At 47.7% G+C, this 21,532-nt stretch overlaps 1 protein-coding gene across 2 annotated transcripts in view; it reads left to right on the forward strand.

Annotated features, from left to right (window-relative positions):
- The window catches only part of COL5A1 (collagen type V alpha 1 chain), a 160,448-nt gene that overhangs the window by 123,618 nt on the left and 15,298 nt on the right, over positions 1–21,532 (forward strand). For both annotated transcript variants that reach the window (XM_074891283.1, XM_074891284.1), the window contains exons 33-58: positions 2,074–2,118; positions 2,361–2,414; positions 3,351–3,395; positions 4,481–4,534; positions 5,128–5,181; positions 8,623–8,676; positions 10,183–10,290; positions 10,483–10,572; positions 10,664–10,717; positions 11,358–11,465; positions 13,210–13,317; positions 13,931–13,984; positions 14,602–14,655; positions 14,827–14,934; positions 15,031–15,084; positions 15,173–15,280; positions 15,418–15,471; positions 15,855–15,962; positions 17,056–17,109; positions 17,476–17,529; positions 17,987–18,040; positions 18,464–18,517; positions 19,232–19,339; positions 19,780–19,833; positions 19,932–19,985; positions 21,372–21,479. In XM_074891283.1, the coding sequence (XP_074747384.1) occupies positions 2,074–2,118; positions 2,361–2,414; positions 3,351–3,395; positions 4,481–4,534; positions 5,128–5,181; positions 8,623–8,676; positions 10,183–10,290; positions 10,483–10,572; positions 10,664–10,717; positions 11,358–11,465; positions 13,210–13,317; positions 13,931–13,984; positions 14,602–14,655; positions 14,827–14,934; positions 15,031–15,084; positions 15,173–15,280; positions 15,418–15,471; positions 15,855–15,962; positions 17,056–17,109; positions 17,476–17,529; positions 17,987–18,040; positions 18,464–18,517; positions 19,232–19,339; positions 19,780–19,833; positions 19,932–19,985; positions 21,372–21,479 (1,854 nt within the window). The remainder of the gene's footprint in view (positions 1–2,073; positions 2,119–2,360; positions 2,415–3,350; positions 3,396–4,480; positions 4,535–5,127; positions 5,182–8,622; positions 8,677–10,182; positions 10,291–10,482; positions 10,573–10,663; positions 10,718–11,357; positions 11,466–13,209; positions 13,318–13,930; positions 13,985–14,601; positions 14,656–14,826; positions 14,935–15,030; positions 15,085–15,172; positions 15,281–15,417; positions 15,472–15,854; positions 15,963–17,055; positions 17,110–17,475; positions 17,530–17,986; positions 18,041–18,463; positions 18,518–19,231; positions 19,340–19,779; positions 19,834–19,931; positions 19,986–21,371; positions 21,480–21,532) is intronic.

Below are 21,532 nucleotides of genomic sequence, written 5' to 3' on the forward strand. Positions count from 1 at the left end.
CATTATTTCAGCAACACAAGTAGTCTTTCCAAGTCTTTAAATAATTAAAAATAAAGGTGAAAACCAAAGGCAGAAGAGCAGTACTGGCGGGTCCTGCCAGTGCAGGCAGCTGAATTTTGGTGCTGGCAGAGCCTGCAGCACTAAATTTGCCTAAACCTGAAACCACAGCTTCTGGCTGTTCAGCTGCACAAAAGGGCTGGCAAAGTTAGAAATGGGTTAAAAAAAAAATAAAAATGTTTGGTGTTTCCGGACGAGTGTGACTTGTTAAATACCATGATAGTTTTGGCGAGCGGCTGCTCGTCACTGTGCCCTGTTCTCACCCAGCTGCCCACAGCCAGAGGCGAGCTCGGGTGAACTTGTTTGGGTGTTTTCAAAACCTGATCATAAAATCAATAGTTAGATGTGAATAAGCGGTCTTATTTTTAGAGCTAATAGGCCTCTACCATTAGCACGGGGTAATACATCTCCCTGCTCTCCCAGTCTGACAGAGCCCGGGAGATGCGTGGAGGTACCGAAATCCAACCATTTATTTGGGTGCCTAGAAAATAATCTGAATTTAGATGCCTTTCCCTCAGTATCCCTGTTTGAAAAATATAGGTCTGTGTACATTTACAGTGCTATATAAATTCTTCACAACAGTACATGGTGCTGTATGCATGATTAATGATAGCAATAAGCCGGGGAAAATTTTGCTTAAAAATAGAATTGAGGAAGAGGGAGAGGAGTGTGTGGGGCTACCTGCAGGGAGGTGGCACGCACTCATCTCCACCTGCTTTGAATTTAGCCTCCTGTAGCTAAAGGAAAACCAGCTGGAGTACTTTAAAATGATTTTTGTAATTAATTAAAAAAAGGTATGCCAGCAGGGTTTATTAAATGGAGCCACAGAACAAGGAGGATTCAGCAGGACTAATTTTAGTAGCTTGAAGAAAGTTGATTGTAAAGTTTTCCAGCTCCTGTTTTATGTTCGTCTGGTTAATGAGCGCCAAATACGAGAAGGCAGGATTCTGAGATGATGGATTTGGGGCAGAAAATGGCAAGTGATATTTTAAGCATTCTGTGATCCTTACATAGAAAGCAAATCTTTCTCTTCCTTCCTTTAACAGGTGATTGGTAACAATAATGGACTGCAGGTCCAAAGGACAAAAGTTAAACCCATTGGAATTTTTTTTTGTAACTTGACACTAGCCAAACTAGCGTGTTCAGGGACCAAGCTCTAGGCAATTATTTTTCTTTTAGGCACAGGGTAACGGAGTTTAACGTTCTGCCAGATTTAGGACCCAGCCGTCCTTGTCTTTTTTCTGTCAGAATTAATCACAGTCCCCCATTACAGGAAGCCGAATGCATCTGTCAGATCTCATAAGCCTGCTGCTTTGTCGCTGCTGCAAAACAGTGTCTTAAATTACTTGTTTAGCACAAAGTTCACAGAGATGAAGAAAGATTTGTAAATATGTGGGGCAGCTTAATTGGCTTGTGTGGCGTAAAATAACTGCTCGGAGCAGGAATCCTGCTCTGCTGCTGTCATTCCTTAAATATTTAACAGCATAGGTCTTACAACACGTGTGTGTGCATCAGTGTGAGCCAGCCTGACCTGCTCCCAGCTGGGGTGAGGACCAGCCCTTCCCCACATTGGGTGAAGGGACGAGCAGAGATCAGTGGGAAAAGGGATTATAGGTTTTGGGGTGGCAGAGTTGAAGAGCTTTTTTGCTAGCTCTGGTGTTTTGGCTGGCTTTTTAGGAGACTGCATGGTTCAAGTGGGTGGCCTCATCTGTGAAAGTCTGTGTGGTGTTTTAAAGGACTTGAGACACTTTTTCTTAAGAGATTCCTTCCCTCAGATGGTAGATGTCATCTGAGCATTGGGATTGCTGTCCAGACCCGCCCAAGCGTTATAAATTAAAATAAATACAAGAATCGGGAGACTAAAGTAAATCTGCTGTTGTCCTTTTCATTGCACATGAGAACTGGGGAGGTTTGGGGGGCAGTTTGCGTGCAATAGGCTCCGTTGCAGGTTCATCTGCTGTGAGTTCAGCTTGTGATGCTGACTGTTAACTCCTCTTAATTTGTTTTTCGTTCTAGGGGACACCTGGCAAACCAGGTCCAAGGGGGCAGCGCGGTCCAACGGTAATGATCCATTTCTTCATTCTTGTGCATTTTGAAAGCTTCTTGAGGCCAGGGGAAGGTGGGATCTGATTTGTGTCCTCACTGGGTTGGATCTGGCTGAAGGCTCCTGCCATCCCCTTGCTGCTGGTGGGACAACTCATTGACCCGGTGCAGCTCAGGCGTTTGGGTGCTTTGCCTGATCACAGTGTAGTGCTGTGGGTAGCAAGAAGGGCTAAAAATGTCATCTTTTGTGTCTTTTTAAGGGTCCACGTGGGGAAAGAGGCCCTAGGGGAAGCACTGGGAAACCCGGCCCAAAGGTAAGGTTTTGGGGAGCCTATTGGAATTATCCTAAAAAGTGTTGGTGTAAGAAACTGTCTGGTTCGTTACCCTCTGTTTCCCTTCTCTCCCGATCTTCATTGCCCAGCCAAATGACTCATAACCCAACCATAAGGTATATGCACAGGTCCTAAAAATGTGTTGGCCCACGTTGCAGCAGGACATCAAGTGCGTGCATGAATTAAGGGCCAATGCAACCAGAAGGGGAGGGAGCACCCCTACGTCGGGCACCAGTACAACCCTACAATCCACTGACGCTTCCCCTAAACCCTATTTTTTGGTGTTTAAGTAGCATTTGAACCACCTTCAAGGCCTTAGGCTGTGCTGTGGACAAAGGGACACATATTGCTGCTGGTCTCCAGAACCTTGGCACTTTGCTGAGCCACTTGGCATGCACACTGTGTGCCCACAATTGGTCACTGGGCAAAATAGGTATTTTTTTCCTGGCCAATCTGGAGGCACGCTCAGCTCCAGAACCTGCTGCAGAGACCGATTAAGTGACCATCAATTGCTGGGCGTGATGGAAGCAAAGCTTTTGTAGTGAGACATTGTCACCACTGCACTGCCAGCTTTAAAAATAAATGTCTTGGCTTTGTGTCGGCATGAATTTTTGATAAATACCTCGTCTTTGCGGCGGCATTTATCTCTCAGAGGGAGGCCATTATCTGGTGGAAATATCCTGAGCTCACTGACGTTATCTTTCCTGTATTTTTATTAAGCAGTGTGGGGGGAATGAGCAGCTGCTTGTTTGTCACTGGATGCTGCTCCTGATACAGAATTATTAATAGAGAGGGGCCGGGGGAGCTGGTGGGGTGTGGTGCCACCGTGGGCTTGGTGCCATTTGAAGTCTGTGCAAAGCAGCTGCAATGGTGATATGTGTATTTTTAACGGTCTGTTGTTTTATTTATTTGTAAAAGGGCAACTCTGGTGGTGATGGCCCCCCTGGTCCTCCTGGCGAAAGGGTAAGGAATTTGGTGGGGCTAAAGCAGGACTCAATCCAAGCCTGTTAGTTTAACACGACAGCCAAGGCGGGTTTGCAGGGCTGGGGTGGTGCCGAGGGGTTTTGCAGTGAGCATCCTACCAAGCACCCTGTTAAGCAGAGAGGGGTGGGCTCCTTGCTGGAGCTAGGGTGCAACTTGGCATAACTCGGTCAGTAACAAGGAAAAATCTGTTTAGAAATATGAGGTGGAACATGCTTGTGTGGAGAGAGATTTCGCAAGTCACCTACAGCCCTTAGGTTCTTTCTGAGCTCTCCAGGGAATGCTCGAATGGGACCTTGGGTGTCCTGTGTAAGCATCACTCTGTGGGAAAAGGGAAAAGTCACCCTGGGTTTTGTGCAGACAGCCAGAGCTCCAGTTTTTTGTGGGCGGTGGTCCTCTAGGACCTCGTGCTGCTTTCTCCAGATTACAGCACGCTAGGTGGAAAACACTGAAACGATGAGCCTTCCATGATTTTTTTGCCTCAATTTCTGCTTTTTTTTTCTGGGTTTTGTTTGTAAGTTTCCTACAAAATTGCCCAAGGAAGAAATAGATGAAATTAGTCCCTGCTTTGCATCTGCTGGTTGTGGCCATAGGGACGAGGGGGGAGCTGCTGCTGACACCGCTCCGGGGAAGCAGCGCTCTGAAGGGCATCAGCTGCCTTCCAGCACTGGCCCCAAAGCCACTGGGCTCTATTCTCCTTCATTCCTGCACGACCTGGTAGCTCCCAGGCGCTCTCACTTGAGCTGGGATGGGAAAAGACCTATATTTCATAGCACTGGGAGGGAAGGACACAAAGTGATTGATAGCCCTCTTCAAGTTTGCAGTGCTTTTTTGCAGCTGGACAGGCTACTCGCTTAAAAATGCCCAGTGATTCTTACTTCTCCATGCATTTTTTCCAAGGGATGGCCCCGTGCAGCTGCATCTTGCACTTTGGGGCATTTCTTTGGGGTAGAATTAGCTGGCTTTCCATATCTTTGTCCTCATCTGCTGTTCACACAGAGCTGGTATTTCATAGTAAAGTGTTATATGTTCCTTAACCATGTTTTCTGGCTTGTTTTACATCCCAGGGACCACCAGGGCCTCAAGGACCGACTGGATTTCCTGGACCAAAAGGCCCCCCTGTAAGTAACTCTCTTTCTAGAACATGCAAAGAAATACATAAAGTCTTTCCCATCCAGCTGTGATTGCCTGTGCCAGCTCAGTCTTAGCTGCTTCTCTGACAAGCGGTGACGTACCCAATAAAAGGCATTACTGAGACATCATGATAATAACCCGATCGTTTAAGATTTTAAATAGCCAAGTAAATTGTGGCTCATTATAAATGTTCATTTCCTAATGACTCAATATCACTAGGATCTTTCATGGTTGCTCTGTTCTTTATTTTCCCTCTGTATACTGGGAGGACAGCACAAAAGAGTAACGCTTCTGTCTCTGCGATTATTATACACTGGTGGGGAACCTCAGAAACCTTTTTGGAATTATTTCCTTCCCTGTGGTGAACAGCTCGCTCCCGCTCTGGACCTGTAAGATAAATCTTTCCTTTGAGAGATGTGTGGGAAAGGGATGGAACTTTTAGGGTTCTGAGCACCCCTGTTTCACTGTAAAATGGATGGGAACTAATGCAAGGAGGCAAGCAGGTTTGATTCAGTCTTTGTTGTAGTTTTACTGCTGAGCACTTAGTGATGTTCCTTCTCACTCTGGTTTTCTGCTGTAGGGTCCTCCTGGGAAGGATGGATTGCCTGGTCACCCCGGACAGAGAGGAGAAACCGTAAGTAGCCAGAAATCTTGGGCAGATCATTAGTCCTGAGTCTCGTCTTGCCGGTTGGTTTTTCTAAACCCTTCTGTGCAGCTGGGGAGATGTGGCCACACGTTTGGTTTCCCTGAAGGTCTGTGTCTCTCCAGCTGCATGGGATGGTCTATGAGAAGCAACCCTCTTCTGAGCAGGATGGGTCGGCCTAATGATGGTTTCTGTGGAGGTTGGAGATGTAGTGATGCCGGTGACTGGTGTCGGAGGCTGTTGGGTTTCTGCCGTGACGGGTGCTGCAAGATGCAGCTCCTCACGAGGTGGGAGGATGTTGGCTGGGGTTGAGTCTGGGTCAGCACCAGCACAAGCTGGCACTTGGAGTGGCTCTTGCTCTCATGAGGTGGAGAAGCAGCTGGGGGGTGATTTCTGAGCACCCCCTGCAGCTGGGCTCTGCACCTCAAGGACTCACCGAAGCGCTGTTCCCTTTGCCCTCCTAAGGGGGAAGGCTGTGCCTCTGCTCTTTGGAGCGTTACGGGTAAATTCTGTGCTTTCTTTCCCACTCTGTCCTTTGGAGATGTGCAGGTTTTATGTCTCTCTATTCCAGAGACGTAACTTTAGGGCTGTGATAGCAGAAATCTTCCATGCAAGATGGGCTCCATCCTTTGCAAGTTCAGCTTCCCGCACCCACCTGTGCAAAGTCAGGGGCAGTTTTATTTCCTCTTGAACCTGCAATGGGGAGAAATAAACGCTTTTCACTTCTTGATGCACCATGTGGCCAACACCAAGAACTGTTGCGCAGCAGAGAAGATCTACAGCCTGGTTTTGGCAGTGCTTGTTTTGAGAGAAAGGCAATTCCTGGCCAAGATGAGGGGTGCAGTGGTTTTGCTCTAGTTTTTATGTCCACCCCAGTCACTGCAGCACAGTCGTCTATCAGCCGCTACCTCAGCACCTGAGCAAGAACAGCATCTCTGCTGACGCTGCCTTTTAGCCAAAGCTATGCACAAGGGCTTCACCAAGTTTTGCTTAAGCCCCCCTCCAGCAATAATCCCTTGCTGCAACCCAGGGAGCGGCTCCTGGCTGTTTAGGCACCTCACTGTATCGTACGCATACTGCTTTGTCCATTTTAAAAGGTTTTGTTGCACAGATGTAATCATTGTTTCTCACCAAAGGAGAACGATGAGGCATGTGGAAGGTATGATACCCTGGCTGTCGTGCGTCTCTGGTCTGTTTTCTGCACCTTTTTTGCTTGATGCAAGCAAAAATGACCCTTCTGCCATGTGTTCCTCTGCATGCAGTAATTAGTATCTTTCTGTTTGGCATTTTTGGGGATGTTTATTCTTTTTCCTTGGCTGTTTACGATCCGGCTCATTCGCTGTAGTTGGTATGTCCTTCTCCCCAACACTGCATGCTGCATGTTAGCAAATAGACTCTTCATTCTGTGTTTATTTTACAGGAAAAAACAAAAACCAACTTCTTCTACTCAGCTTTGCATTTTTCTCCACTGCCTTTCCTAGTAAATGAGCATTAAAAAGGCTTTGCACATGATGCATTTTTTCCCCTCAACTTATCACACAACAATTTAATTAACTTGCCTGGCATTTGCTAAGCAAGGCAATGCAAATACTGCTCAGCACAGCACCAGATATTTATTTATACTACATAAAACTGACTTTAAGGCAATGGTTGTGGTATTTTTAAACACACAATCCTCAGGTCAGGATTAACTCTAAAGTGAAGAGAAGAGTTTTCACCTGCCAGAGCCTGGCTGTCACATTTAGTTTTCCTTCATTGAGTTACCTATAACATCCAGGGCACCTACCTTCAAACTGGAAGAAGCAGTAAAAACTTTGCTTGCATCTGCTGTTATCAACTTTTGAGACTGGAATAAAGCATCAAACTCCAAGTCTGCATGAATATGAATGGAGAATGAGCTTTCAATTATTTTGGGTCTGAAAGTACTCCCTAAAAGCTTTCTTCAGTCATTGCAGCAGTAGCTTGCCTATCACAGACAAATCCTTCCAGAAAACAAAAACTTTGTTAATCCATGCCATGAACAAGCTTGCAGAGATCACTTTCCCCTGCATCCTCTTGGGGTGCCTGCAGACATGTGCAGACCCAGGTAGCAGAAGTCCCTTTTATGTCCCCCTTTCCTCACACAGTGCCAAAAAGCAAGGAGAGAAACATAAAACCAGATTAAATACTATTTACACGTCAGTGGCCTTGTCAGTGCACTCTGTACCTTCGTGCAGGAAAACTGAGACTTGAAATCTGTGTGTCAGATACTTCCCTTTATTTTACTTCTCATTTGGTAGCAAACAGGCATGCTGAAGGATGCTGAAGTATTTGACCATATTAGGTTTACAAAGAATAGATCTAAAAAAACCATGAAAAATTGTAAAAACTCTGTGCCCAAGGCTCAAACAGGATAAAAGGAAACCCCTTTCTTCAGATTAATACGAAAAGTCATGCACAGAAATGGCTGAAATATTTTTCTGTGATAAGAGTTTAAATTGTACATTCATTTCACAGAGATGTTTTGCCATTTCCCCATCAATGACAGGATATTTTCTGTGATCTGCAGACAGCTAGAATAGCATTGAGTATTTTTTTTAGCATGACACATTACCGTTGGCTTGGGATTTATCTGATCCTCTTTTGTGGCAATGACAAAATAGCCTGTGTGCCCTAAATGACATTTCTCAAGCTTGAGCTTGTCAGCATGCTATAGTAAGAATGATAATTAATGTGCTTTTTAAAGAGTGGCTTAGGAGAGCTAAACAATTGCAGTGGTGATAGTTCGTTATTGTCACTCTTCAAAATGTCATTATAAGTAGCTGTCATGGAGACTTTGCTGCTCATCAGCATTTGGAGAGAAACACGTTTGTGATTTCTTTCAACAGATGTTGATGAAGGAAATAAAGTTTCACTCAGCCCCCAAGGCTGGTGGGTTGTGGGCTTTGGCAGGGCTGGAGATTGGTGCTGCTGGTGCCAAAACTGGAAGATGGTCACCCAGCCTCTGAGCTCCTGGGAGCTAAGCCTAAAACAGAGCTAAGCCTAAACCAGTACCAGAACGGGAAGCGGGAGAAAGGAAATGGCTTTTAAGAATTGCTCAGCATGAAGAAACTCGCACTGACTTCTTAATAGCGATTTCCTCTGTAGGTTTTATGAGTGTAACAAATTTTTTTATATATATGGCCAGTCTTTCAGCCAAATCACAGTAGCTCCATCAAAACAGCAGAGCTGAGCTTTGAGAATCCCTTTTTCTTCCTCTGTTTCACCCTTGTATAAATGTACAAAGACTTATTTTCTACCTTCTGTTTGATTTCTTGTTTCTCTTCGGGTGTCCACCCGTGCCTGGTCAGTAGTTTCACCAGAGGAGGAGCAGTCGGGTGGCAGTCTGTGACCCTTGCTGGCGTAGTCCTTGGCAGAAGCATCATCTCTTTCTCTTCTCCCTTTCTCTAACAGGGTTTCCAAGGCAAGACCGGCCCTCCAGGACCCCCTGGTGTTGTAGGCCCTCAGGTAAGAACAAATGCTCTTGCTTGCACCAGCCCCCTGCAGCTCCCCTTCACTGGGGCGGCACAGCGGGCTCTCACAGCTCTGATGGTTCAGCTGGAGCTGCTGGGACCACAGGTTGTACAGCACAGAGACTCCTCTTCCAGGGGAGGCAAAGTCATGTTGAAGCAAGCTTGATGGCTTTGAAATTCTTGGCCAGGGTGTGAAATACCCCAGTGGGTCCCAGCCCACCTTGTCAGGGTGTTAGGATGGCATTTAGGCAACGTGCCCGAAGGCTGCTGTAAAGAAGGTGCCTCCTGTGAACTTAACAGAGCTACCTTGGTGTAAAATTGGTGTAAGGTGAGAGAGAGACCAGCTATGCACAACCTGACTAAAAGACCTTTACCAGGCAGAGAGTTAAACAAGGTCACAAAGGGCTGTACAGTTGCTGGGGTGTTCAGGGCAGTGTAAGTGTGATGCAAGAGGGCTCTTACATGTCGCTGTGAAGAAATGCATCCCTCTAATATAATATACAGCACTGCCAGGTTCTGTCAGAGTTGGGCTATTTTTCTTTTAGTCACAAATAACTCTGCAATCTGGAAATAGTAACTGCACAACCAGAATTTGTACCCCTTAAGTACAGGCACGTAAGGCTCGTGGATCAGTTTTGTAGGCAGTCCTAGACTGAGTAGGACTGGCTTTGGGTTGAGTCTTTTTTCCTGAACTACTGGGGAGGTTGCTCTTTAATTAGAGAATAATTAATTTGTCCTCTTTAATGATAGCGTAAAGTCCCTGATTTGTAAATTCCCTGATTAGGGGCAATTCCCTGACTGTGTCTGTCTTCTCAAGTGCAAATTAGGTTCTGTGGCAATTTTATTTGGCTCTGCTGCATGTAGTTAGCGTGATCTGTGGTTGCTGAGCGATCGCAGTGTTATCGTTCTGCTCGCACTAAGTGGCACCCTGCAGCGTGACATGAATTACAACCACCGTCCCAGCGGACACCAGCGTGCAGGGACGTTATAGTCTTGTGCATATGGCTTTTGTCCTCCTCCAAAATGGGCCACTTGGGAACCTTCTGCACTGGGCCTTATGTTACACTCGTCACTATTAGTGCCCACGTACAGCACAGAGACAGTCAGTAATTGCTGTGTAGTACAAGCCTAATCCATTATTTATGCCCCATATAAGGAAGAATCAGCATGATTGTAGAGTACTTAGGAAGTTTTCAATTAAAAAAAAAACCAAAGCATAATAATTGTAGTAATAATACCTCATTTATGTGAACACTTTCGTTCCAGAGGTTTCCAATGCCTCTAGACTGTCAAGTGCAATGTTGCCCACTTCCAAAATAAGGTGCCTGTAGATACCAGAGGAGACATCTCTGCAGGGATTCCTGGTGGCACTGCTGGGGACAGCTAAGGGAAGGAGCATCTTCCATCCCCTTGCAACCTAAAGGAATAAACTGACAGCCTGCACCTTCATTGTTTGCTCTGCTGACACCCAACACCTTCTCCCCGATCTCTGTTTCTTCAGGGTCCGACTGGTGAGACTGGGCCGATGGGTGAGCGGGGACATCCAGGGCCTCCTGGTCCCCCAGGTGAACAAGGTCTTCCTGGCCTCACTGGAAAAGAAGGGACCAAGGTAGGGACCAGCAGCCTGCTGAATTCACCCTCCTTGCAAGCCTGGACGCCTGCTTCCCTCCCAGAGATGGAGAGGGATGAATCAGAAAAGCCATGATGTTTTGCAGCGTCTCATCGCGACTTGAGCCCAGAGGGAGGAGCTGGGTCTCTCTGGAGTCTGCAGATCCTCAGCTATTTACCACTGTCATTGCAGGGCGACCCTGGTCCCGCCGGCCTCCCAGGGAAGGACGGTCCCCCGGGCTTGCGAGGCTTCCCCGGAGAGAGAGGCCTCCCTGGCCCCATTGTGAGTAGAGGTTGCTCGGTCCTTCTTGGGGAAGGAAGCTCAGGCGGTGCAGCACCCGCCTCCCAAAATGATTTTGTTTTTCTCTCTCCAGGGTGCTCCAGGGCTGAAAGGCAACGAAGGTCCCCCAGGCCCCCCAGGTCCAGCAGTGAGTATCCTTGCCCTTACAGGCACCACCTAACACATTTACAAGCTTGACAAGCCAAAACGGAGGGTTAGTCACAGCTCGGAGCTTTATCCGTTATTTCCTTTACGCTAACTAACGCCTTGCTGGATATTGCTTTATTTTACAAGACACGCGTGTAATAGCTCAGTCATTTTGTGGTGTCAGCTGTGAACATACGTGACAAGCTGAGGGAACTGGAATGATTCAGGACATCAAGAATTTGGCTTCTAGGTCACCTGCTTTCCCTCTGAAAATGGTCCCTACTTGAGATCCGTGCTCAGTGCAGCTCTCCTGGAAGGAAATATTCATCATCCAACCCCCCCTGGTGCATTGGGCACGAAGTGGCTCATGCTCTTGCTCCCAAGCTAATAATATGCCCCCAGGAATTGAGCTCCCAGCACCATCCAGAGGAGAACCCAGCCCTTCCAGGGATTTTTAACTGAAAAAAAGATCTGTAGGACCCCTTAGGCTGATGGTACCAAATCATCCCTTGGCAGTCACCCCATCAAGTGTGCTCACTTACTGATGATGCATTTTCAGCATCCTACTGCTGGATTTCTTTCTGTCTGTATATAGATGAAGCTCAACACTTCAGTTAATGCTTCTTTCCTTCTCCAAACAGGGCTCTCCTGGCGAGCGTGGCCCCGCGGGATCAGCTGGCCCAATAGGCTTGCCAGGGCGACCTGGCCCGCAGGGACCTCCGGGACCCGCAGGTGAAAAGGGAGCCCCAGTAAGTACCAGTTTATAGATTAACAGCTGTGGGTCAAATAGAAATGTGTACAGTAGGAAGCTGAGCGTGGAGACATTCTCTGGGGTAGGTGTATACAAGATTTAAAAAAAGAAAAAAAAAAAGGAGGAATTCAATTAGAAAGGATTTTTCTCATCACGGGTGCATCAAACCACTGAATGTTAGCAGCTCAACTCTTCCATTTGTGACACCTGTGCTATCAAAAATGGATGTGATCTCAGGGACCAAAATGTCTTCAGGCAATGAGAAGGGCTGAGGACTGAGCAGGTGAAATGACAGCCTGTGTGACCTCCTCGTGACAACAGCCAAAGGACAGGCCTCTGGGCAGAGAAGTGAGCCAACCCCATCACTGCTGACAAGGATGCAGTGGCAGCAGCAATTTCCACTGAGCCCAAATAAATCTTTACCCTGACTCTGCCCCAGCCAAGGGGCAGCACAGGAAGGTGCTGCGGAGGTTTCGGCTCCACTTCCCGGGACGCTGCCGCAGCATCCGTGTTCCCAGGCATCCCGCTGGCGCCCGTGGAAAGAGCTGCTCTCAGCAGGAGCCCGAGCAGAGCGCGGCTGAGTCCTGCCATATGGTCCCTCTCCTGAGCGTTCACCAGCCAGCCCGCGCAAACTCTCACGTCTTTCGCTCCCCAGGCACGAGCGTGAAATGTCACGTGCGGGCAGGAGGGAGTGGGCTGGGATGACTATTTCTGTCCCTGAAGAGCACAGCACCATGACAGTCCCGAGGAGGAAGGCTGAGACTTGAATTCATGCCCAAATGGTTTTGCAGGGACTTTTGGGTTGCCTGACGCAAACTTAAGCTCAGCTTCAGACCCCGCAAAATGAGCAAATACTGGCATCGGTGATTTCAGACTACATGAGGACACTTATGGTGATTGATTGCTATCAAAAGTGTTTATCAGCCTCTGTATTCCACATTTGCTGGCTTATTAGAAACTCCAGCAGCTAGTCCAGAGGCAAGAATTTCCTGGTGAATCAGCTTTATGAACATCTGTCCTGCTAAGTACCTATATGATGTATCAGTGGATAGATGAATAGGCAATTTATGTGACACCTGATTATTCAGAAGAGAGCACCCAGGATTCAGCCGCAATTAAATTATGTACGAGGAAACTGAAAAATATTCACTATTCCGTTCCTATAAACAAACAAATGTGATTGAAGGCTCCAGGTCTGAGGAATACGAGTCGATGTTTAAGCAGGAGGCCAGCAGAGATTGCTTTTTTCACTTCAGGTGTTTTCCTTTGTCCAGAAGCTCAGGAGGGAGCTCAGAGCCTCCTGAGAAACCCCCGTTAGTTGGGGATCAGCCAGGGAGGGGAGCAGGCAGTGAGTCCTCGAGCAGCTCGGACCGGAATCAGTAAAAACTGGCTTGTGGGAATAAAAATTAGTTGGGGTCTTGTTTGTCATCCAGAGAGATGGCAGAGAGTTCAGATAAAATCTGATTATATTGCTATAGCAGTGAAATTGCAGCTGTGGTCTGGGTATTCACCGTTTAGATTTGTTTGTTCTTTCTTTATCTCTCGAGATAGAGATTTTGTCTTGTTTCAGACAGCGAGCACAGAGAGAGACTGATGAAATACCAGCTGGAAACTGGTTTTGCTATAAATGCCCATATATTCAGGGGTCATTAGCAGCTGAATAAAATGTTAATGGGATGTAATGGGTTGGTTGGAGGGTGGAGGAGAGCTCTGTGTGACCTGCCTGCTTGTTCTGCTTCCAGGGCGAGAAGGGACCTCAAGGACCGGCCGGCCGGGACGGCATCCAGGGCCCGGTGGGACTGCCAGGTCCAGCAGGTCCTGTCGGCCCCCCCGGAGAGGATGGAGACAAGGTGGGAGCAGCAACCTGCTGCGCAGGGTCCCTCTGGGAAGGAATTGGGCCACGTGCCCCATTGCCACCACGATGCATCCACCGCATTGGGTTGGATGGCCGTAACACGAGCATATTTGATGGCTCTTGCAATCCTGCAAGATCAGCAGCGTCCAGTCTGGGGAGCAGCAGGCAAACGGGGCTGTGTGTGCTCCACCAGCCAAACCGCTTGCTGAAATCCAGTTAGCCTCCCCCGAAGCCTGTAGCAGGTGGCCTGCCCACGGGTGCCTGGCCTTTCCAAATTAATTACCTTTCCCCACTCTCTCATTAAGCCCCTCTGGACTGGAGGCCTCTTAGAAAACATTAGCTGGGATGAATCACTCATCGCTGCTAACAAGGTCTGCAAAATGATGCTTCTTGTATCACCTGGCAGCTAAGGAAAGTTTTCGGATGTAAAAGAGTTTGGTTACACCTAGAGTAGCCAAATCTCTGGCCTTTTTCAGAACATTCTGGGGTATTTCTGTGGGAATTGGCATCTTTGGGATGAGGGTGCAGACACACTGGGCTATTGCTTGAATGTTGAGATATGGAAGTGGTCACCAAGTGAACTAACTGTGCCCCTTTGTACCTGGCAGGGTGAGATCGGGGAGCCTGGCCAGAAGGGCAGCAAGGGCGACAAAGGGGAGCAGGTGAGTGGGGTGAAGCTGTCATAGCTTCTTCCATGGAGGAGCATAGCTTTGTTGTGTGACTTGCTGGAAAAAACGATATAATTTCTTTCTGTCATTGCTTCATCTTCTCCTTTGCTTCATCGAATACCCACAAGATGTAAGAAAGAGTGAGTGCCTGAAGTGTGAGTCTCCAGCTCCCAGGAGCACACGGAGATGTTTCCATGTGACCCATGTACTGTGTAAATCTGTGAAACATTAGCAGCCCTTGCCATTGAAGTTGGGTGTTCAGCTGTAGTTCCTTTTCTAGTTGCTTGCAGCACCCTGAAGCACCTTTTATGTGCTGCTCAGAGCCTGAGGAATGAAAAACAAATTACACGTAAGTATCTGGAGAGAACTGAGTGGTGTGATATTGCTTTGCTGGAGCAAAAACGCATTTAGACACGTCTGCCGTGCCGTTGGCACCAGGGCTTAGGGATGCTGATGTGTCCAGGGAAACTTGACCCTGTCCTCCCTCTCTGTTTTGGGAATTAATGCAGGTTTAATGGAGGCTGTGTTGAAGGGCATCACGTTTTCCAGGTGATATTTTTTTTTTTACTCTGTGATCCTAATGGTGACATTGCACTTCTGTTTCGTGACAGGGTCCACCAGGTCCTACCGGCCCGCAGGGTCCGATTGGTCAGCCTGGCCCAGCTGTGAGTATTGTCCCCTGTTAGCAGAAATGCCCTTTCTTACCATAAAATCTCCTGGGAAGCACTGCTGATGCCCCACACGAGTAGGACATTGCTTCTGGCTGCAGCAGGAGGTGGTGGGGATAGGGCTTTGTATCTACCTCGTGTCTTTGCTGATAGACCCTTTCCTCGTAGGGTGCCGATGGAGAGCCAGGTCCCAGAGGACAGCAAGGCCTCTTTGGTCAGAAAGGTGATGAAGGACCCCGAGGTTTCCCTGGTCCCCCCGGCCCGGTGGGCTTGCAGGTAATTTGCAGCATCAAGGGAGGGGCTTAGGGTGGTGAGAGCTGGGGCTCCACCTGCGATGTTCACAGCTAAAACTCATCCCCTCCATCTCCACAGGGCTTACCTGGACCACCTGGTGAGAAGGGAGAAACAGGCGATGTTGGGCAAATGGTAAGATGCTTTTGTACTTTTTTTTCCATCACTGACATAGACCTTGCTCCAAGAAACATGCCCTAACTTTGTCTCCCCTTTCTTTCAGGGCCCGCCAGGCCCACCTGGACCCAGAGGTCCATCTGGACCACCAGGAGCAGATGGTCCACAGGGTCCTCCTGGGGGAATAGGAAATCCTGGTGCAGTAGGAGAAAAGGTAAAACATCCAGACCAACCTGATTGAAGCCTGTAGGAGTTTGCTACAACACTCATGCAGGGACTTTGCTATGCCAGCAGAAAACTTGGCACTCTGCAAGGAATATAAGTGTGTTCATCCTCTTTTCCCCTCTGCAGGGTGAACCTGGTGAATCTGGTGAGCCTGGTCTTCCTGGCGAGGTTGGCCTCCCGGTAAGTACGCTACGGGGTGGCTTTTGCTCTGATGGAGAAGAGCTTTTCTTCTTCAGTGGTGCCCCTGAGGAGCGGGTTGAAGGGGTGTCAGAGAGGCAAGGATGGGGCTGCAGGGGCCGAACTAGCCATGTCCTTGGCTTGGGGATCGGGTGACACATCGCCGTGTTACTGGGTATTTATAGTAGAACGTTTAGTCACCGAATATGGGCTACCCACGACTGAACAACATGAACACCATTTAATCTTTGTGGGAGGGGACTGCTAAATCATGTCCTCCTGTCTTGAGATACAAATAGAGCTTCTTTCTCAGAACTGATTAAAGGCTAATTAGAGATTCACAAGTTGTTTTTCTGCATAATAGAAACACCCTTTTAAATTTACAGGGTCCTAAAGGTGAAAGAGGTGAAAAAGGTGAAGCAGGTCCCTCTGGTGCTGCTGGTCCACCTGGCCCCAAAGGTCCACCAGGCGATGATGGTCCCAAAGGCAGCCCTGTAAGTACCCCCTCCTGTCCAAGCAGTGCTGCTTCGTCTTGCCCAGCAAAGATTTCTGCATGAAAGGATGTTTTCCAGAGATTTTTGTGGAAATTCAAAGTAGTTTACCAGTCAGAGAATTGCCTCTAATGATATGTGATTTTAGTCTGCTCCTTTAGGCTGCTAATGAGGAAAAGACCCAGCTGTACCATATCTTCCAGCAATACTTGAATTATTAGTCCTTTTAGCAGGCTATCAGAAAACTAACCCATATGGAGAGGGCCTGCAGTAGGTTTACTTTGAGCTTGATCTTATGTATTGCCAAGGTCCTCTGCACCAGAGCAAAACCTCCAAAACAGCATAGAGGAGATTTATGTGAATTTGGGAGTTGTACCTCTAGGGTCAGATCCCTGCTGATGCTAATTGCTGTAGCTCTATTGAAGCCAGTAGAAGCTATACTGATTTATACCAGATGACAATGGTACAGTATTTATCTTGCCGGCTTCTTTGATGCTTGCTGGCTGAAGACATTTATTATGCGATAAGCAAAGATGGCATGAAACAGCAGAGGAGGCAGGGGAGTTAGTCATCTCTCTTAACAGATGGGTTTTTGGGATACTGTGTTATTGGTTGAAGCCTATTGTCTGAACGCTGGTCTTGGAATCATTTGAAGTACACAATAGACATTGTATGGAGAAGAATGGCGAAGTGTTTTAGTCATTAAATGCTTTGAGAAGATCTTCGTGTGAAAAATGTTACACATCATATAGTAAGCAAAAGCAAAATCTTCTAATCTGCACATACCCCAAAGCTGCGAGGATTTCACTGTCACTTGTCCAATGTATTTATGAAAAACTAGATGAAACTCCCAGTGTTGCCTCTGGAGTTTTGTGTAGTCGGGATGCAAAGCTGAACTGGTGGCTGTGAGAGGATGAAATTAGTGAAGATGCTAAAGATGTGATGTGATTTGGGATTGTGTTTGAGGGTGGGGAATTGGGGTTTTGCTCTGTAGGGTGACTCCCGGTGTTGTCGCTGGGGTACCAGGCGCTAGTGCTCTGCGGTTCTCCAGATGCAATATCTCTGACTTGGGCTTATCCTTCTTCTCTCTTTGCAGGGTCCCGTTGGTTTCCCTGGTGATCCTGGTCCTCCTGGAGAACCTGGTCCAGCTGTAAGTGTTTGTCTCTCAGGAGGGCAGTTAGGTTCCTCCTCTTGGTTTAGTGAAATATGACTGTGCTGCTCATTCACCAGCAGCTCCTCTGGCATTTACTCTTCCTTTACTTGGAAAAGAGTAGGAAGTCCCACCAAAAGACTGTTTGACCATGCTACAACCTTTGGGGCAGTAGCTACACGAATGCTGCTATCTACAATATTTAACACAGGATGTTTGCTCTTGCCAGAGTTCTCAACAGGAGATGGGAAGGGATGGTGCCCGGTGATGTGAAGACTGGCTGAACCACCTCTGCTGCTGATGTACTCTGCTAACTGTGTTCATACCCTAAATACACCTGCTTGTTTCTTTCTTTCTTCTTTTTAGGGTCAAGATGGTCCCCCTGGTGACAAAGGTGATGATGGCGAACCTGGACAGACCGTGAGTAACTGGATAGCTGAGATCTGTTCCCTGTCAGTCCCCATGGTTTCCATGTGCGGGTCCAAGGACTTTTAACACAGAAGGACATACAGCACCAAATTCCCACCAGCTTCTGCTGCGCTGGTCCCCTGATGCCTGTCCCTCCTGTCTGTGTCAGCCTGGCTGCTGCCATCCATCCAGGCTGCTTAGCAATACATCCTGAAAGCAAAAATTAACTTATGGAAAAACAAAATCCAGTCTTTCATTTTAACTTCGCCTTGCCTTATGGTATTTCATGGTGGGAAGGGATAAAACAAGATACCACCTGCACCCCCGAGGAGGTGTCAGGAGTTGTACTGGCCGCCCACACCTTGGCTTAGCACAAACTCTAGATCTTGACTCGACTTTTACATGCTGGCTCCTCCTTCCCGTGTCTCGTGGTGCAGTTATGGCTTATTCTCCTCCCCTCTCCATCTAGGGTTCCCCTGGTCCCACGGGAGAGCCAGGCCCCTCCGGACCCCCAGGAAAAAGGGTAAGCTGATTGTTTAGGAGCATTTTTCCAAATGTATTTGTATTGACTTTTTGTAACTGATGTTATTACTAGGTCTACAGTAAACGCAAGGCAGTAGCGTGTAAAATAAACAAAAAAAAATTGTTGCTCCATCCACAGCTATTGGAAATTGATGGGAAGTTGTCAACAGAATCCCATGGATTTTTTTTGACATTTTAACACCCAAAAGAAAGTGCAAGTATGAGGTGCTCCTCTTCTTCCTGCCTTGCTGGCAGAGCCCAGGGATTCATTTAGCAAGAAACTAATTTAAAAAGCTCTTCAGAGATATTTGTCTCCATTTTGTCTTTTTCCCTGGGGCTGCAGCATCATTTTGCTAATTCCAATAGACCATTTCAGATCGGTGTGATCTAATTGTGTTTTGCATCTATTCTGTACTTTCTCTAGGGCCCTCCTGGTCCAGCTGGTCCTGAAGGAAGGCAAGGAGAGAAAGGAGCCAAGGTAAGAGCTGAATGGAATTTCACTTCTATTATGTCCTTTTTTGTGCCAAAAGGATCACCCTCTAACAGTGTTGGTGTTTGAAAGACAGTGATTTGATTTTGCTGTGTGTTACAACAAATTAGCCTGAATTTGGGGCCGTTGGCCTCAAATCTAAGCTTATGTTTCATCTTTTAACGAACTCTGTGGAGATAATTAGGGCTTGGTAAGGTCATGGGAATGTTTTTCTTGTTTTGAAATGACAAAGTACCATATTTGGCAATTTAATGTGTTGTAAAGCATACAGTGTGCACAGCCCTACATCCTTTCCCAGGGCAAACACAGCATTATTGGAGCGTGATTGTTTTCATAGGGGTGGTGGGGAAATGTAGGGTGGGATTGCAAATGATAGATCCAATTGTTGTGGCAGCCACAGGAACGCTGATGGCGGAGGATGCCCTCTGCTAGTTCATCTCCCAGGACCAAACCCAGGAAAGCTTTCTGCTCCAGAGAGCTCGCAGCCAAAGGGTGGTTCCTGCTGGAAATCAGCAGAAACAGGCAAGGCTGAAAAGTGAAGGAGTTTGGAGACTTGTCCTCAGCGCGTAAGGGGTAGGAAGCAGTAGGAAAATCAACGAACAGAAAGTTTTACATGCAGTGACATCCTGGTGGCAGCCATAATGTATTTAAGATCATTTAATGCCCTGGTGCAAATTAAACCATGCTGCCTCTTGCTTCTAGGGTGAAGCTGGTTTGGAAGGACCTCCTGGGAAGACTGGTCCAATTGGTCCCCAAGGTGCTCCAGGGAAGCCCGGCCCCGATGGCCTTCGAGGGATCCCTGGCCCAGTTGTGAGTATTCCCAAACTGAGCAAAGTCTGCGAAAGCTTCTGGGCAGGGCTGTTGCTCGTGCTTTACCGTAACCCATCTGCCTTGGAAGATGCCTTTCTCCCAGTGTTCTCTCTATGCTTAAATGCCTGACAGCAGATAAAGCATATTTAGCGGAAATAATATAATGGTGCATGTCATCTCCCAGCGTGTTTTATTTGAGTCTTGTCTCTGCTCACCTGTCTCCATGGGTGAGAGTTTCCATGACCTCCAAAGTCCCTTTTCCAGTAGAGATTTGAGCATGAAAGGAACGTAAATCCTTTTGCCTTCACCATCTCTGAGAAGCCAGGGCAAATGTTCCCTGGCACAGGGACCAGATGAGGATGGGTGAATAATCAGAATATCCCAGCTAGGGGCACTGCTGTCACGAATGATTGTTTTGAGGGAATTGCACTGTTTTACAGGGTGAACAAGGTCTTCCAGGATCCCCTGGCCCAGATGGTCCTCCAGGCCCAATGGTATGTCTAGACCATCAAATTCCATGAGTTTTTGAAATGGGTGAATGCATTTTACATTAATTCATTCTCTCTTTTGTTTTCCCCTCTGTCTTTCAAAGGGCCCACCGGGTTTGCCTGGTCTTAAAGGAGACTCTGGCCCTAAAGGGGAGAAGGTGAGAATGGCACACACGATCTCGCTGCATGACCTGATGTCTATGTCTGGGTGTGGGGGGAAAAAAAAAATCAATGTAGAGGGGTCCTGCAGCTGGCATGACAAGGCTGAGGAGTGCCACCAGCCCCATACGCGTGCTGTCGTGCTCTGGAAGCATTGGACATATCTTTAAAGGAGAGATGGAAAACTGTGAGTGTGGCCCAAGGGGTGAACCGGGTTGTGCTGTCAGTGGCCGTGTGCTGCTGCCCATCTGGATCTGAGACTGGGTTTCCCATCCCCATATCGCCAGCACTGATGGCAGTGAGGTGACACGCAGGATCTGGAAGAAAAGGATCTGGGGGTTCTAATTGACAAGCAGCTGAACATGAGCCAGCAGTGTGCCCAGGTGGCCAAGAAAGCCAACGGCATCCTGGCTTGTATTAGAAATAGTGTGACCAGCAGAAGTAGGGAGGGGATAGTCCCCCTGTACTCTGCACTGGTGAGGCCACACCTTGAGTATTGTGTCCAGTTTTGGGCACCTCAATACAAGAGAGATCTCGAGGGGCTGGAGCGAGTGCAGAGGAGGGCAATGAAGCTGGTGAAGGACCTGGAGAATAAATCCTGTGAGGAGAGATTGAGGGAGCTGGGACTGTTCAGTTTGAGGAAGAGAAGGCTGAGGGGAGACCTCATCACTCTCTACAGCTACCTGAAAGGACATTGTAGAGAGGTTGGTGCTGGTCTCTTCTCACAGGGAATTAACGATAGAACAAGAGGGAACGGCTTTAAACTGCAACAGGGGAGGTTGAGACTGGACATTAGGAAAAAACTTTTCACAGAAAGAGTGGTACCCAGGGAGGTGGTGGAGTCACCATCCCTGGATGTGTTTAAGGGTCATTTAGATGAGATGCTGGGAGATATGGTGTAGGGAAGAACTTTGTAGAGTAGGGCTGATGGTTGGACTCAATGATCCCAAGGGTCTTTTCCAAGCTGAATGATTCTGTGATCTGAATCTCTGCATTCCCCTACATCAGGCCTTGCGGTCCGTGGCAGCTCTAGTTGTCGGGGCTGCCTGAACTCAGGCACTTTAGCAGAGGGCTTTGGGAGGTGCAGACACCTGGCTTGCTGTAGGGCGTGATTCTCAGTCTTGTAGAAATTTATGTAATATATGTTAGCACACAAAATGAGCAGGCGCTCCAGTGCAGCAGTTCTCTTTCTATTTTTGTAGAATTTTCTGTTGCAAAAAGCTAGTGCTTTGCTCTGCTCTGCCACTTCCAGGTGTCAGGGATAGCTGCAAACTCCTATCACCTTAGATATTTTGGTTGTATCTAGAAATGTCTTTGCTGCGTAGCTTTGGTGTTCAGTTACCTCCAGTGAAGGATCATAATTAACATCTGCTGTTTTCCCCTAGGGTCATCCAGGTTTAATTGGTCTTATTGGACCACCAGGAGAGCAGGGGGAAAAGGGTGACAGAGGTCTCCCAGGCCCCCAGGGCTCAGCAGGACCCAAAGGAGAGCAGGTAAATATTCCATGAGACCATCATGGAACGTGCTTTGAGCTGAGAGGTTTGCT

This window comes from Strix uralensis, chromosome 21, assembly GCF_047716275.1.
Source record: "Strix uralensis isolate ZFMK-TIS-50842 chromosome 21, bStrUra1, whole genome shotgun sequence".
Lineage (NCBI taxonomy): Eukaryota > Metazoa > Chordata > Aves > Strigiformes > Strigidae > Strix > Strix uralensis.